The sequence below is a fragment of the Egretta garzetta genome, unplaced genomic scaffold (genome assembly GCF_000687185.1).
Source record: "Egretta garzetta isolate BGI_Z169 unplaced genomic scaffold, ASM68718v1 scaffold724, whole genome shotgun sequence".
Classification (NCBI taxonomy): Eukaryota; Metazoa; Chordata; class Aves; order Pelecaniformes; family Ardeidae; genus Egretta; species Egretta garzetta.
In genome coordinates this window covers 243,586-256,096 of record NW_009259523.1, presented here as the reverse complement: position 1 = coordinate 256,096, position 12,511 = coordinate 243,586, and the positions used below count along the sequence as shown (strand labels likewise).

Genomic DNA, 12,511 nt, shown 5'->3' with positions numbered 1-12,511 from the left:
ACAAAGGACAGATTAATAAACATGTTCACAACCATGACAACAAAACCTCCAATCAAGCATGCAATAGTGTAACTGTGTATTATTATTGCTTCATATAAAATCCATTCTTATTTCTCATAGAAAAGAATCACATTATACTTGCAACAAATTCAATTTTGAAGTGTTGCATAAGAGGCAGCCACATTTATATTACCTAAGCAGTTTTATGCTTTGGCCAAGAAAACTGCCAACGTTTGATAACATCATCTGATATTACAAAACGGCACGTCATGTCTCTAATAAGAAACAATAAAATTGTTCTTTGGAAAGACTGGTTGGGAAGGATCAAGGAAGGGCTAGAAGAAATCTGTATCCTCATGTCCTAACATACTGAAACATTATGTTTGCCTAAAATAGTTAATGCTGTAATACCAAGTCACAACACTTTTTTTTTTTTAAAACAAGCTATGAGTTTTCATTTACTGCACATTTAGGTTTTAAGAGAAAGCAGAGGATACCCTAGTATCTAGTGTAAGAGACAATTATATACTTCAGCATATGACCACGGCTGGCCAGGTATTGGTAGAACCTGTACACATCGACAAGATGACCTCCAGAAGTCACTTCCAACCTGAACCATCACGTGATAGCTACGCGTTTCACTATAGTGTTCAAACAAGCCCACAGCTCAGCCTGTTGTATCCTGGGAAGGAGATAATGGCTCACAACCGATATTTTGAGTTATCAGTTAATAGATCAGCTGCAAGATAGGCACACTATGAACACAAGAAAGTTTTGTTCTGTGTGTCTTGTCTCTCCACACTGTGCAATATTTCTTAGGAAAATATTTTGAAGCACATGAAAAAATGTAATAACTGAAAGGTTACTGCTGGTTATCAGTGCTAGTGGGTGCCCGATAAAGCACCAATGAGAACAGATATTACAGAGTGTGGGCATGAAAGAATTCCACTACACAAGGCTCTGAGTTCAGCCCTTTAATGCAAGATTAAGAAAGCACCACTGTGGTCTCAGCTGTAAATAAAGCAGGCGTAGTATTTTTCATGCTTGTGCTCATGAGGAAACAATGCTTCCACTCAAGTCACATACTGAATGGAAAAAACACACTAGCACTATTTTAGAACAGCAATACATGCACGATAAGATCTTCATAAACAGTAAAAAACACTAACACACTGTGGATTTGGAGGGGGTGTAACAAAAGAGGAAAGAAAAAAGGTTTTAGCATTTCAGATCAGAAATGCTCTTATTAATACAACTTTTTAATCGAAATAGTGCCTTTTACCTAAACAGTCCAATGAACAGAGTCATAGTGTGCACTTGTACTGCTAAAGGAAAAATAAGATACATTTACACGTTGACAATTCTATCATACACTGATAGGAATTTAGCCAGGAAACAGTTAAATTCTGTTCCTACACAGAAATTTCCACTGCTGTATCACAGTGCACTGAAAAGTACAGATAATCTACTATTTCATCCCCAGTACTAGATGATAACAGTAAGTTATTTGTGCCAATTGTGCATAGCCTCCGCATTTATTAGAATGGATTATTTACAAGAAGACTTGTTAGCCTGAAGAGATCTGAGATTTTTCACACACAGCTTGAAATACCCTGCTACACGGAAAAGTTTCTCATCGGTAAAAATTGCTGTTTAGTTTTGCTGAGAGTTTTTGACAGTAGCGTATGCCATGCAGCACATTTATTTGTGGTGAAGTTATCTAGATCCCAACTTAAAGGCAACATACTTAGGCTATGTTGAACTGTATGAGGTGGCACTGGAATAAATGCACATGAACTCTTCTGCTCTTGCTTCTTTTCAAGTATCACAACATGGAAGGCCCCAGTAAAGGACAGGGCAACCGGCGCGTTTGTATCTAAGACTACACGTCTTACTAGATTTGACATGCCCCAAGTAGTAATTTCTTTAGCTAAACCTTCCTATTGCCATCACTCTTATGCAAAGAGAAAGAGGCCAAAGAAACACCTGAGATTATAGCATTTAACTGCTCTTTTTCCATCTCTCAAGTTTGACCAGTTACAGGTTTAGCACATGCCGCATAGCATGGGCTTCTCGTCATACAAATTCCTTAGAAAGGCTTCACAACAGCAGCTTTTTCTTGTCTTAACGGGATACAGTAATGAAGCTGGTTTAAATAGCTAATACTATCAAAATGTTGAAGAAAATAAAGAGCATCATCTTTCAAGCTCCAATTTCTGCAAAGAAATATAAAAATGATATTCCACTACGTTTAATCAAGGAAGCAGCTGCTTACATATAAAACTGCTTTGTACTTACACGTTCTGATACTGCACATGATGCTCTCATTATTTTACACTCTTACTGAGGACAGGGAATAAGGGAAGCTGCCTGAGAACCATCTTTCACCAACAGAGGTACTGACAAAACAATTTTGTACAGCAATGGGTCTCTGCCCTCACCAACTACAGTCAAAGCCTCAACAATGGGATCATGCTTTTACCTGCTAGGAGCTTTGCAGTTAGAGATGCTTGCAGCAATCATCACAGACAGTGGAACCCTTCTTTGCAAGAGCTAGAGACTTGCACACATCTTCCGTGCTCCTATACTGCAGCTTCCAGCATTATTGCCAAGGTGTTCACTATACCTTACCATAACAGTTTCTTGTTTCCGTCTCCCAAAGGTTAACTTTACAGGCATTGGCTTTTTAAGAAATTCCTTTTTATGGAAGAGAGCAACCAGTAAGATGTATTGATCCAGATGTAGCATGCCAACTGTCTCAACAGCAGAAGAATTATTACTTGTAGAGATTATACTCCTCAATAGCCCAACTCTATAGCTGCACACAGTTAAGACTATGGCGGCTACTCAAGTACAAAACTTGATAGTACAGAAGATTTTTCAGAGTTACCACAACTCAAATCATACATAGAAGAAAAGCTTATGAACATTGGTTTTTGCTTTTTTAATTCAAACATACTTTAGCCAGACTGTGGATTAAAGTAATAGATTAAAGAAAGTTACCCAGCAGCGGCAGAATTATGAAACATTTTGCCCCAGAAGATACTAACACTTCCCATGATTTTTAAAGACTACAAATCTTGGATGAGCAAGCCTTCCACCTGCCCTTCTGGAATGAACTTCTGGATTCTTCCTCCCACCTCACTTGTGACATTTCTAATGATTTGAACAAAAGGTTTAAAAAGTGCTAGATGTATTATATGCATAGAATAACTGCATAGAATAATCCTGCTGACATAGTTGTTTACCTCTGATGCAACAGTGACAGCTTTTGCAAACAGCTTGTAGTGGTACAAATATATTTAAGCATGATACTGTACTACCAAAGAATAAGCCAGCTATTAAATGTTGACTGTAGGACACTAAACTGTATCAAACACATCTGTTCTTTAAACACTGTTTTTGCAGCATTCTAATATTTGCAGTCATACAATCCCCAGTTTGTCCCTAAGGGTCTCTGATAAGCTGTTTTTATGTTTTAATGCTTTTATCTAACCAGTGGTGAAAGAAACTGAGTTTCCTTTCCAAAATGTCTAAGTATCTATGGAATTGTTTTAAGCACTGTGTTGTCCAGGGACAAAAGAGACTCCTGTGATTAACACTCTACCAAGAAAAGTCTCAAATTTGATTGCCTGAAAATACAAAGCATTTCAGTTCTTAAATATGCAAAAGGAAAAGTAAGCTCTCACCAGTCATTAACCTGCTCTGGTGACACCGATTGCTGTTTCTATTTTTCCAACTAACCACTGTTCAAAATGGCTGAGATACTGTTGTTAACTCTGCTCTGCACACTAACAACACATCAGAGAGTTTTTAATACCAAGTTTGAGAAACACCTCTGCCAGGTCTGACAGCTTTCAAGCATTTTTTGTAGGGGAAATAAACAGCTCTAAGACTAAGTAATGTACGTAATTACTTTTAAAATACCTTACTCTACCTAACACTCTCAAAGAACAGTCAGCACTGGCATGGACAGTCTATTTTCTAAACTAGCAACACTAGCAATACTGTTGTTGACAAACAGCTATTTTCTTCTCTATACTGATCTGTTTCAGAAGTGCTAACCCTAAAGCTGTTAGGTATCCTCATTGCTTTCCTTTATGCCACAATGAATTTACCTAGGCCTCCCTCCCACTAAAACCCTAGAACTATACAGTGAATATCAATATCCAAACCTGACTGAAACAGCCACTTCTTACAAAAGCCAATTTACTATTTAGACCTACCAAACAATGCATTAGAATCTTGTTAGAGCTAGGAACTGGAAATTAAAACATCTGAAACTCAATGCCTATGGAAGCAAAGTAATACAGAAAAAACCCATATGCTGTCTACATCTCTCACCACCTGTGAAAATTTTTTTCTGGCTTACCTTAAATACTTTCAGAAAACTATCACTTTTTTACACTGCAACAGTTGAAGAGAAAGAGATTATAAAACCAGAAAAATAACTCTGTAAATAAAGAAAAGAAAAATCCATAGTACACCTGAACTTTAAATATTGCATGCAGTTCCAGTTCTTCCTCACTAGTCCTCTGCTGGGATAAGGATGGTTGTAGGGTTATCATGAGTTAGTATGGAAACTAAGAACTAGAGTGCCCAACTGTTGATTAATGCTTCGTAATAGCCCTTATTCTGATGAAAGAGCAGTGCAAGTGCAAATTCTAAAACTGGAAATAGGTTATTACTTTCTACATCTTGATTACATCATGAATTTACACCTTACCAACAGATGTAATAGTCTGAATCTTTGGTATTTCAAACAGGGTGATAATCCAAGTGAACACAGTTACCTTTCACTTAAGGATGGCTACTCATAAAGAAAGCAGCTTCTGCAGACACCTAGAACAGTTTACAAATTCCTGATAGCTCATTACTTAAAAATACACTTGCCAAGTTAGCAAAACAGATTCAGGTGTTTGGTTTTTCAGGAGTTAGATGGGAAGCTTCAGTGATTAGTATTGCTACCAGTGGGAAAAACCCAGTTCAGGTAGCACATAGAAAAGAAAACACAGCAGAAGACATGTTCAAGACATCTCAGTCTGCCTGAACACCTACTTAGCGTTTTCTTCAAAAAAACAAACTCAAAAACCACACGCTTTCAGGGAACATAGCTAATTATTGTGCAATGACTAGCTGTTGATGGCAGTTCAGAAAATTCAGTAGTTGTATTAGTCACTTTACTGCTTGGTTTTAAACCAGGAATGGATTATAGCAAATTTACCAATAGAATTTGTAATTCCCACTCCTTGTTTGAAGCACATGTAAAATGCTGCTACTATACCATGGCTCCAGTATCTTTACAGTCATAATCTTAAAAAAGCCTACTAACCCATTAAATGGCACCCAGCAGTTACCTACAGCAACAGGAGATAAATTACCCAGATAAAATATGATCTGTTCTTAAAACTCAGGATTCCTTGGAATCAAGCATGAACAGCTTCAACCATTGGTTACTTGCCTCAATCAAAGGAAATCCTTTTCAGGTTTGCAGCCAAGAGACCAAAACTTAAGTGCTTTGGCTATTTTACCTTCTCTACAATTACAAATTTAAAATATAGCAGCAAATGCTTTTGGCATCCACTTCCAGAGATTTTAAAAGAGATTGCATCAAACACAGAATGTTAATGTTATCTTAACCTGAAATTAAAGTCTGTTGTACTTTGATTACAGTGGAACAATTTTAAACAGAAGAAATTTATAGTCACAATTAACATGTCAACTGAAGAATTAGCCAGCTACATGTCTCTGCCATCAGCTTGTATTTCAGTGACTCAATACTGCTTTTAACAGAGAAATATTAAGCAGGTTTTTTTGTGTGTACGTGTATATATATTCTGATTTTAAAAGCCACTTTTCATTTAATTCTTTTAAAGGCATAGAAAATCATCCATTCTTCCTCCCAAGTCTTACAAGCAGTACAATGTATTAATCAGGCTAGCAAGAAACTTACTCCGGCAATTGATCTCAGCTTAGGAGTAAATCATTGTTCTTGCCAGGTGGTATACTTAGAAAGGATAGATAGGAGTCTTGCTTATAAAGCTCGCCACCACTTAGCATCTTACATACAATTTTTTTTTTTTTTTGACTGATCTCCAAGCTCACAAAGACCATGGACTTTTCTCTTTAAGGCAGTGATTATGATCCTCCCCTCCTAATACAGGATGGATACAAACTGCAATCTGGTAGACTTTTGCTTGAAGGAAAAGGTCTGGAATCAATTCAGAAATGAAGCAACAAGCAAAACTGCCCATACTTAAAAGAGTACTTTAATTGGTGAAAATAGACAGAATCTGCTCCTTGACTGATCCTGATAAACTTTATTGTCATCACAGTATTCCACAGCCACTAATTTGTCATGTCACTTCAGTAATCCAGGCATTATAACATTGCATAATATTCCAACACTGATCTCATCTGTTCCTCTACCTGCTTTCTCTACTGCATCACCAGGAATTTTGAGTTTTCAGCCCTTTACAAAACAAAAAAGTTTCAATGCTTTCCTAAGCATCACATCAAAATAAAGTCTTCTCTCAAAGTAGATTACTAATCAGTGCCTCTGGAAACAGTGACAGTGTCAACACCATTTCATCTAGTTGTCATAGCAAGAGCGGTGTCCTATCTGAAATAGAAAGAGTAATTTTTTTCTCTATGCCGAAAACATTACTTAAAGAACAAGAGTGTTTTGCAAAAGCATGAAGATAAAGAAAACTCTCTACATCCTCACATCTCAATTCATATATCCCTCCATAAGCACAGGATGGTATGAATACCCTGGACAAGCTGATCGTGAGAATTAGAGACAAATGAGAAAAGACCTCTTGTTCAGCAGCTATGCACAGTGGGTACCCCATGGTAGACCCACAGTGCTTATGTTCTGCAACTCCCAGAAATACTGCAGGCAAAGCCAGGCCTTCCTGTCAAGGAATAGTCAACATGATCTGCCCCCATATAAAAACAAAAACAAACCACCCCCAAAAAGACCTTCCTTTGCCAGTCTCTCCACTTCTTCTAGTTAACAGGAAATTGCACCATTAGCATCTAGTCCTAAAAAAAGAGGCATGACTTCCTGCACAAGCGTAGGAGCAACCAACCCATCCAGTTTAGAGGAAGAAATACACGTAGTCTACTTCACACCTCAGAAGTACACCTCAGGTTTTGAAGGATTACTCCTTTCCTGCCCTCTCCAGAACCAAATGACTAGCTTCCCTACTACACCAATGCATTTGATCCTTCCCAGAAGAGCCATTGCACTGTGAATGATTATCAAGTAATTATTCATTACTGTGCATTGACCATCATATTCCTTTTGATATCCATTGGCATGAAAAGAAAAGTCACACTTCTCAAGAAAGCAGATCCAGGCTCTGAACACAGGTAGTTTTCATTTGATTATCTGAAAAACATAATCCTGATACACCTCTAATGGTTAGAGACCTTTTAAGTATTTCATAGAATTTCCTTGTTCTGCAGAATGAAGCAAAAGCATTTAATGGCACAAGAGCCAGCACCGAGCAGAGCTGGTACATTCATCCAGCACAGCACTTACTTGTGCTGGTACAGCACTACATTCAAGCCAGAGTTGCCAAACGGCTTACAACTCAAGAGCAGTATTATTTTGAATAGTCTTATGAGTCTCTCTACCATGTAAACCCTCAGAGCAAGTTGAAACATTAACCTAGCATCACAGTTTCTTTACAGCTGCAACAGACACTGCTATTTTCTCTGAATTAAAAAAAAAAAAAAGCAACTGAATAATCTGAAATAGAAGCAGTTCATTTGCAGAAGGAAAGTTAACTAGCAAAATAAAGACGCAAGAGATGAGCTTCCTTCTTAAAAAATGGATTTTTAGGAACTTTTTACCTTTTTTTTTTTAATCATCACATCCTTAAGTCAGTAAATTTATCAAGCACGGATAGTGCATCTTCATTTTTATGGATAAAAAGAAACTTCAGTAAGTTTATCAACATGCTGAAGTGTAGAAATAAATCAAAGACCTTCCATGCGCTCAAGCTGCAAGAACTGCATAGCTGTCAAAATACTGAAAGGCAAACAATTCTAAATAATAAATAATAATAAATAATTCTAAATCAACTATTTAAAAATATTCTTAGTAGTGAACAAGTGACAATATTGCGATTGCTATTACCTATACCAAAAAGGAGGGGCGAGGCAGAAGGAGAAATGAGTTTGTGGTTGCTCACGTATCAATATTATATGCGGCTTTAGGAAAAAATCTGAAGGCTGCAACAGAAGATGTAGCACACTGGTTTGAATTACTCCAAGGTATTGATCTTGCCAACCTCCTCCTCTGCAGGAATGTTCTTCAAGAATGAAAATAATCTGCAGTCTAATCAAATGCAGTACTAAAAGGGAGAAAGTTAATCCAAAGATGAACATTAGTTCTGCAGCACCTTCCTCTTTAACCAGCTCTGAAATAGCTTATGCTGACAGAAAAGCTGCCCAGCTACAGAGAAGTTAGTGCTATTCTTTCAGGTTCTGGCCCTGAACTAGTCATTGACATTGACAATATGTCAGCTAAGACTGGTTTATTAGAAAAAACAAGCTCCTCCAAAGAGGCCCTCCTTCCTTCCCTAATTGTACTCTTCCAGCAAATTACAATGCCTTTTCTTCTGACATGAGCACTCAAGGGGTTCGTTCATAGTACATTGCAGTGGTCTCCAAGGGGTTCAGGAGACAGCTCACTAGGAGCATGGAAAGAAAATATTTTTTTTTCTAATGTTAAAGTACAAAAAGATTTCTGAAAGTGTTTATTTCATCTTTATCTATTTGGTACCATACAAAATATTAGTACAGTAGTATATTTATATTGTATATAATTATATTGTAAGTAAATAAATATATGCATATTAAGGGTGCATGCTTAACAATTTTTTTATTGATACGAGTGTGCAGTCAAAAGATTGTGGAGACCACTGGTGTATTGGATTGGGGAAGTGGCTCACCACATCCAGTTCAAGATTTTGCAGTTTGGGGGTGGTTTGCTTTCCGTAAACCAGATCAGTTCCCAGACCCAATTCAAAAATATGAACAGCAGCACAAGAGAGAGCACAAAAGTTTACCCCTTTCAGCAGCAGCCCACACTTGCACTGTCAAACTAAAACCTGTTAACAGCGCCCAGTTATTTCCAGCTTCTCTGGAACAAAACAAAAAGTAGCAAGAACAGTACTAGCAGTTTGCTGAAGAGAGTTCAAGGGTTTCAGTATTCCATAGGCGTTTTGGACTAAAGACTTACCACAAAGATCAGATAAGGGAGATCCAAGCATCAAGCAATGTGAAATTACAAAACACACATGGGCCTTATAAAATATAAACCCTGGAGGACTAACATGATTTACTGCTGCAAACAGAGCAGTATGTTAATTGTTTTCCCTTGATGAAGATGGTGGTAATTAAGTGAGGTTATCCAGAAAAGTGAAGTGAGGATTCTCCACACAGACAGAAAAAGCATAAAAGCACCACTTTGCATGATGCTAGTAAAGCTTCACCTGAGTACAAGTGCATTGCACTGACCTTTTTTCAAAAGTGATGAACCAGAACAGTTACGCATTAAAGGCTTCTGGGATGTCCAAGAGCACAGAGACCAAGACTTTTAAAAGAGTTTCTCTAGTTTTATTTTAGCACCATGAATTTCAGAAAGAAAATTCAAGCTTTGCTTACAAATATAAAGGACAGCAAGAAGGAAAAGAAGCTACTCAAATTAAATCAGACTGACTCAAGATCTAAGAGACCTACTGATTGTACGCAAGATTCAGCAAGGTAGTACAATAAAAGCTACCTGCAAGAGGGTCTCAGCCTTCTGGCAGAGGGAGAGGGGAGGAAGCAGTTTTTAAAGGCAGACCTTACATAACATGGTCAGCTAACTTCATAGCCTAGAATCCTCTAGAATCGTCTTTTAGCCTTTTCTGCACCATAAGCTGAGCTCTGTTTTCTTTACAGGCTAAGCAGACACAAAGAAAGAACTGGAAAAAAAAAAAGTACAAACAAACATTAGAGGTGCAGCAGCCATTAAACATTTTCAAGAGAATACATTCTTTGTTAAAAAGCAGTGCCATACACAGCCTTTTCACTGGGCTTAAGGTAAACATCTAAAGTTGTCACGTAAGAGGAAAAACTGCAATGTTCAAGAAAACACAAATCAAAGCCAGAAAGATAGTTTAAAAAAATTATAGTCAACCTGAGTAAAAAAAAACAAACCCTCAATTCTGCATCAAAACTGTCAGTAATGTTTTCTTTCTTAGTTCTGTCTCCAAATTCAGAGGACAGGTGCATGGATTTCTGTGCAGGAAGAAGCAAAGCACACTTGTGTTTTTAAATACCTTTGGGGTTTTTTGTTTTGTTTTTTAAATTTGGGCTGGAGGTGGTGTAAAGATCTTCCTCTGAGATCACTACCTTCTAGTATGTCAAGGGAACGAACCAGTACTCTTAGTGAGCATTTAACAAACATAAAGCTACCAGTAGGGGGCTTGGTTCACACAACGTCTACTTACCACAGCTGTAAATGACTGCACAAAAGTCGTATCAAATCAGAACCACTCACACACTGTGAAGTTTATTCTTCAAAAAAAATCAGCTCCCCAGTCAAGGCGATAGTATACAGAAAAATCATAAATTAATGCACAGTGGTTTACTAAAACACAGTCCAATTCTGAATACTTTAGAAGTAACCACCTTCCACAACTATAAGGTCTATGACAATATGGCATGGTAATGTTTACGTTAAGGAAGACAAAGTCGGATGAAATGTCTTCTACAGGCTATAGCTTTACTTACAGATGTAGCTGACCCAGGCAAAACAGATATTCCTAAACTGTAAGATGGTAAACAAAAAAATTAAGAAAACCTAGGACACATTCAATCTTTTACTGTCTGAAGGCAAATCTCCTCAAGAGGGCAGGGGACACCACTGGAACTGCAACAAAAACCTACATACCATAATATGCTGTTTCCCTCCCACTTCTTTGTTAATGTCCTGGTTTCAGCTGGGATACTGGAATTTTCTTCCTAGTAGCTGGCATAGCACTGTGTTTTGAATTTAGTGTAAGCATAATGTTGACAACACACTGATGTTTTAGTTGTTGCTAAGCAGTGCTTACACCAGGCAAGGGCTTTTCAGCCTCCTCTGCTCTGCCAGGGGCACAAGAAGCTGTGGGGGGGCACAGACAGGACAGCTGACCCAAACTGGCCAAAGGGCTATTCCACACCATACGACCTCATGCTCAGTATGTAAACTGGGGAAAGTTGGCTGGGGGGCAGCAGTTGCTGCTCAGGGACAGGCTGGGCATCAGTTGGTGGGTGGTGAGTGGTTGCATCACTTGTTTTTCCTGTGTTTTGTTTCTCTCTCTCTTTCTTTTGATTACAATTTATTATTATTATTATTATTATTATTACAGTTCAATTGTTAAACTGTTCTTAACTCAAAAGTTTTCTTACTCTTGCTGTTTCAATTCTCTCACCCATCCCACCGGGGGGGGGAGGGTGAACAAGAAGCTGCATGGTGCTTGGTTGCTGACTGGAGCTAAACCACAACAGTTAATAACCATCCTCTCAGCTCTACATCTCTGTAGACTAATGCTCCTGCAAAGCATCACCTTATCTATGAGATTAGCAGCTGTAACAGCATCACCACATTCCCTCTATCATACCTCTAAAGCAGGGTAAGATTAATGCACACCAGCTGCGTAAGCAACAGATTGATCACCTTGGCTATCCGCCACCAATGATATACAAAGACAAGACCCCTCACTTGAAATTTAACGTGATAGACCAAGGTCAGTAGTACGCATTTCACCCATTTCAGATTACTGCAGCATCACCCAGCCGTTTTTCCACAATCAGTTTCAAGAACAATCCCTTTCTTTTTTTATTAGAAAAGCCACTGTTGGAACGACCACATGAAACCTGAGGTGGTTAGACACCTATCCTACCAGGACAGCAAGACAAACCCTTGTCAAAAGTTACCCTTTCTGTATGCATACATGTGCACCCTCTTCAAACAGTGCATCTTCTTCCAACAGTGCTTTTCTGCAAGAACAGAATCAGTAGAAGAGTTAGACATATGAAGCGTGTAAACAAAGCTAAGGGGCGGAAGAAAAAAAAATCTGTTCTGTAATTGGCACTAGCATCAACATTACTGTAACACTGCCTCACAACATTTATTTACCTTTAAAAAGGAAAAAAGAATAGCACAAACTTTAATTGCCAGATGGGATTACTACATTCAAAGGGGTAAATCACATTGCTGGTGAACACATTTTTTGATCAGTCTTAACAAAAAATAACTGTCAACCTTGATGCACTGGGTGAAGAAGCAGGGGCCCAACAACAGGTCTTTACATAGCGCAAGTTTTATGTAATGTACTAGGGTGTTTATACCAGCTGCCCTTATTAAGTCTTTGACAAACATGCTGTACAAGTCAGTACAAAAAACAGAGCTGAAGAGCAAGCTTAATTTTTCAAGTTCTTAAAAGTCAGTGAAATACCTTCTTTA

At 38.0% G+C, this 12,511-nt stretch overlaps 1 protein-coding gene across 1 annotated transcript in view; it reads right to left on the bottom strand.

The window, feature by feature from the left end:
• Positions 1 to 12,511, bottom strand: part of SLC12A2 (solute carrier family 12 member 2) — a 61,385-nt gene that overhangs the window by 47,033 nt on the left and 1,841 nt on the right. Inside the window, exon 2 of the mRNA XM_035893016.1 lies at positions 12,000 to 12,045. Coding sequence (XP_035748909.1) covers positions 12,000 to 12,045 — 46 coding nt within the window. The remainder of the gene's footprint in view (positions 1 to 11,999; positions 12,046 to 12,511) is intronic.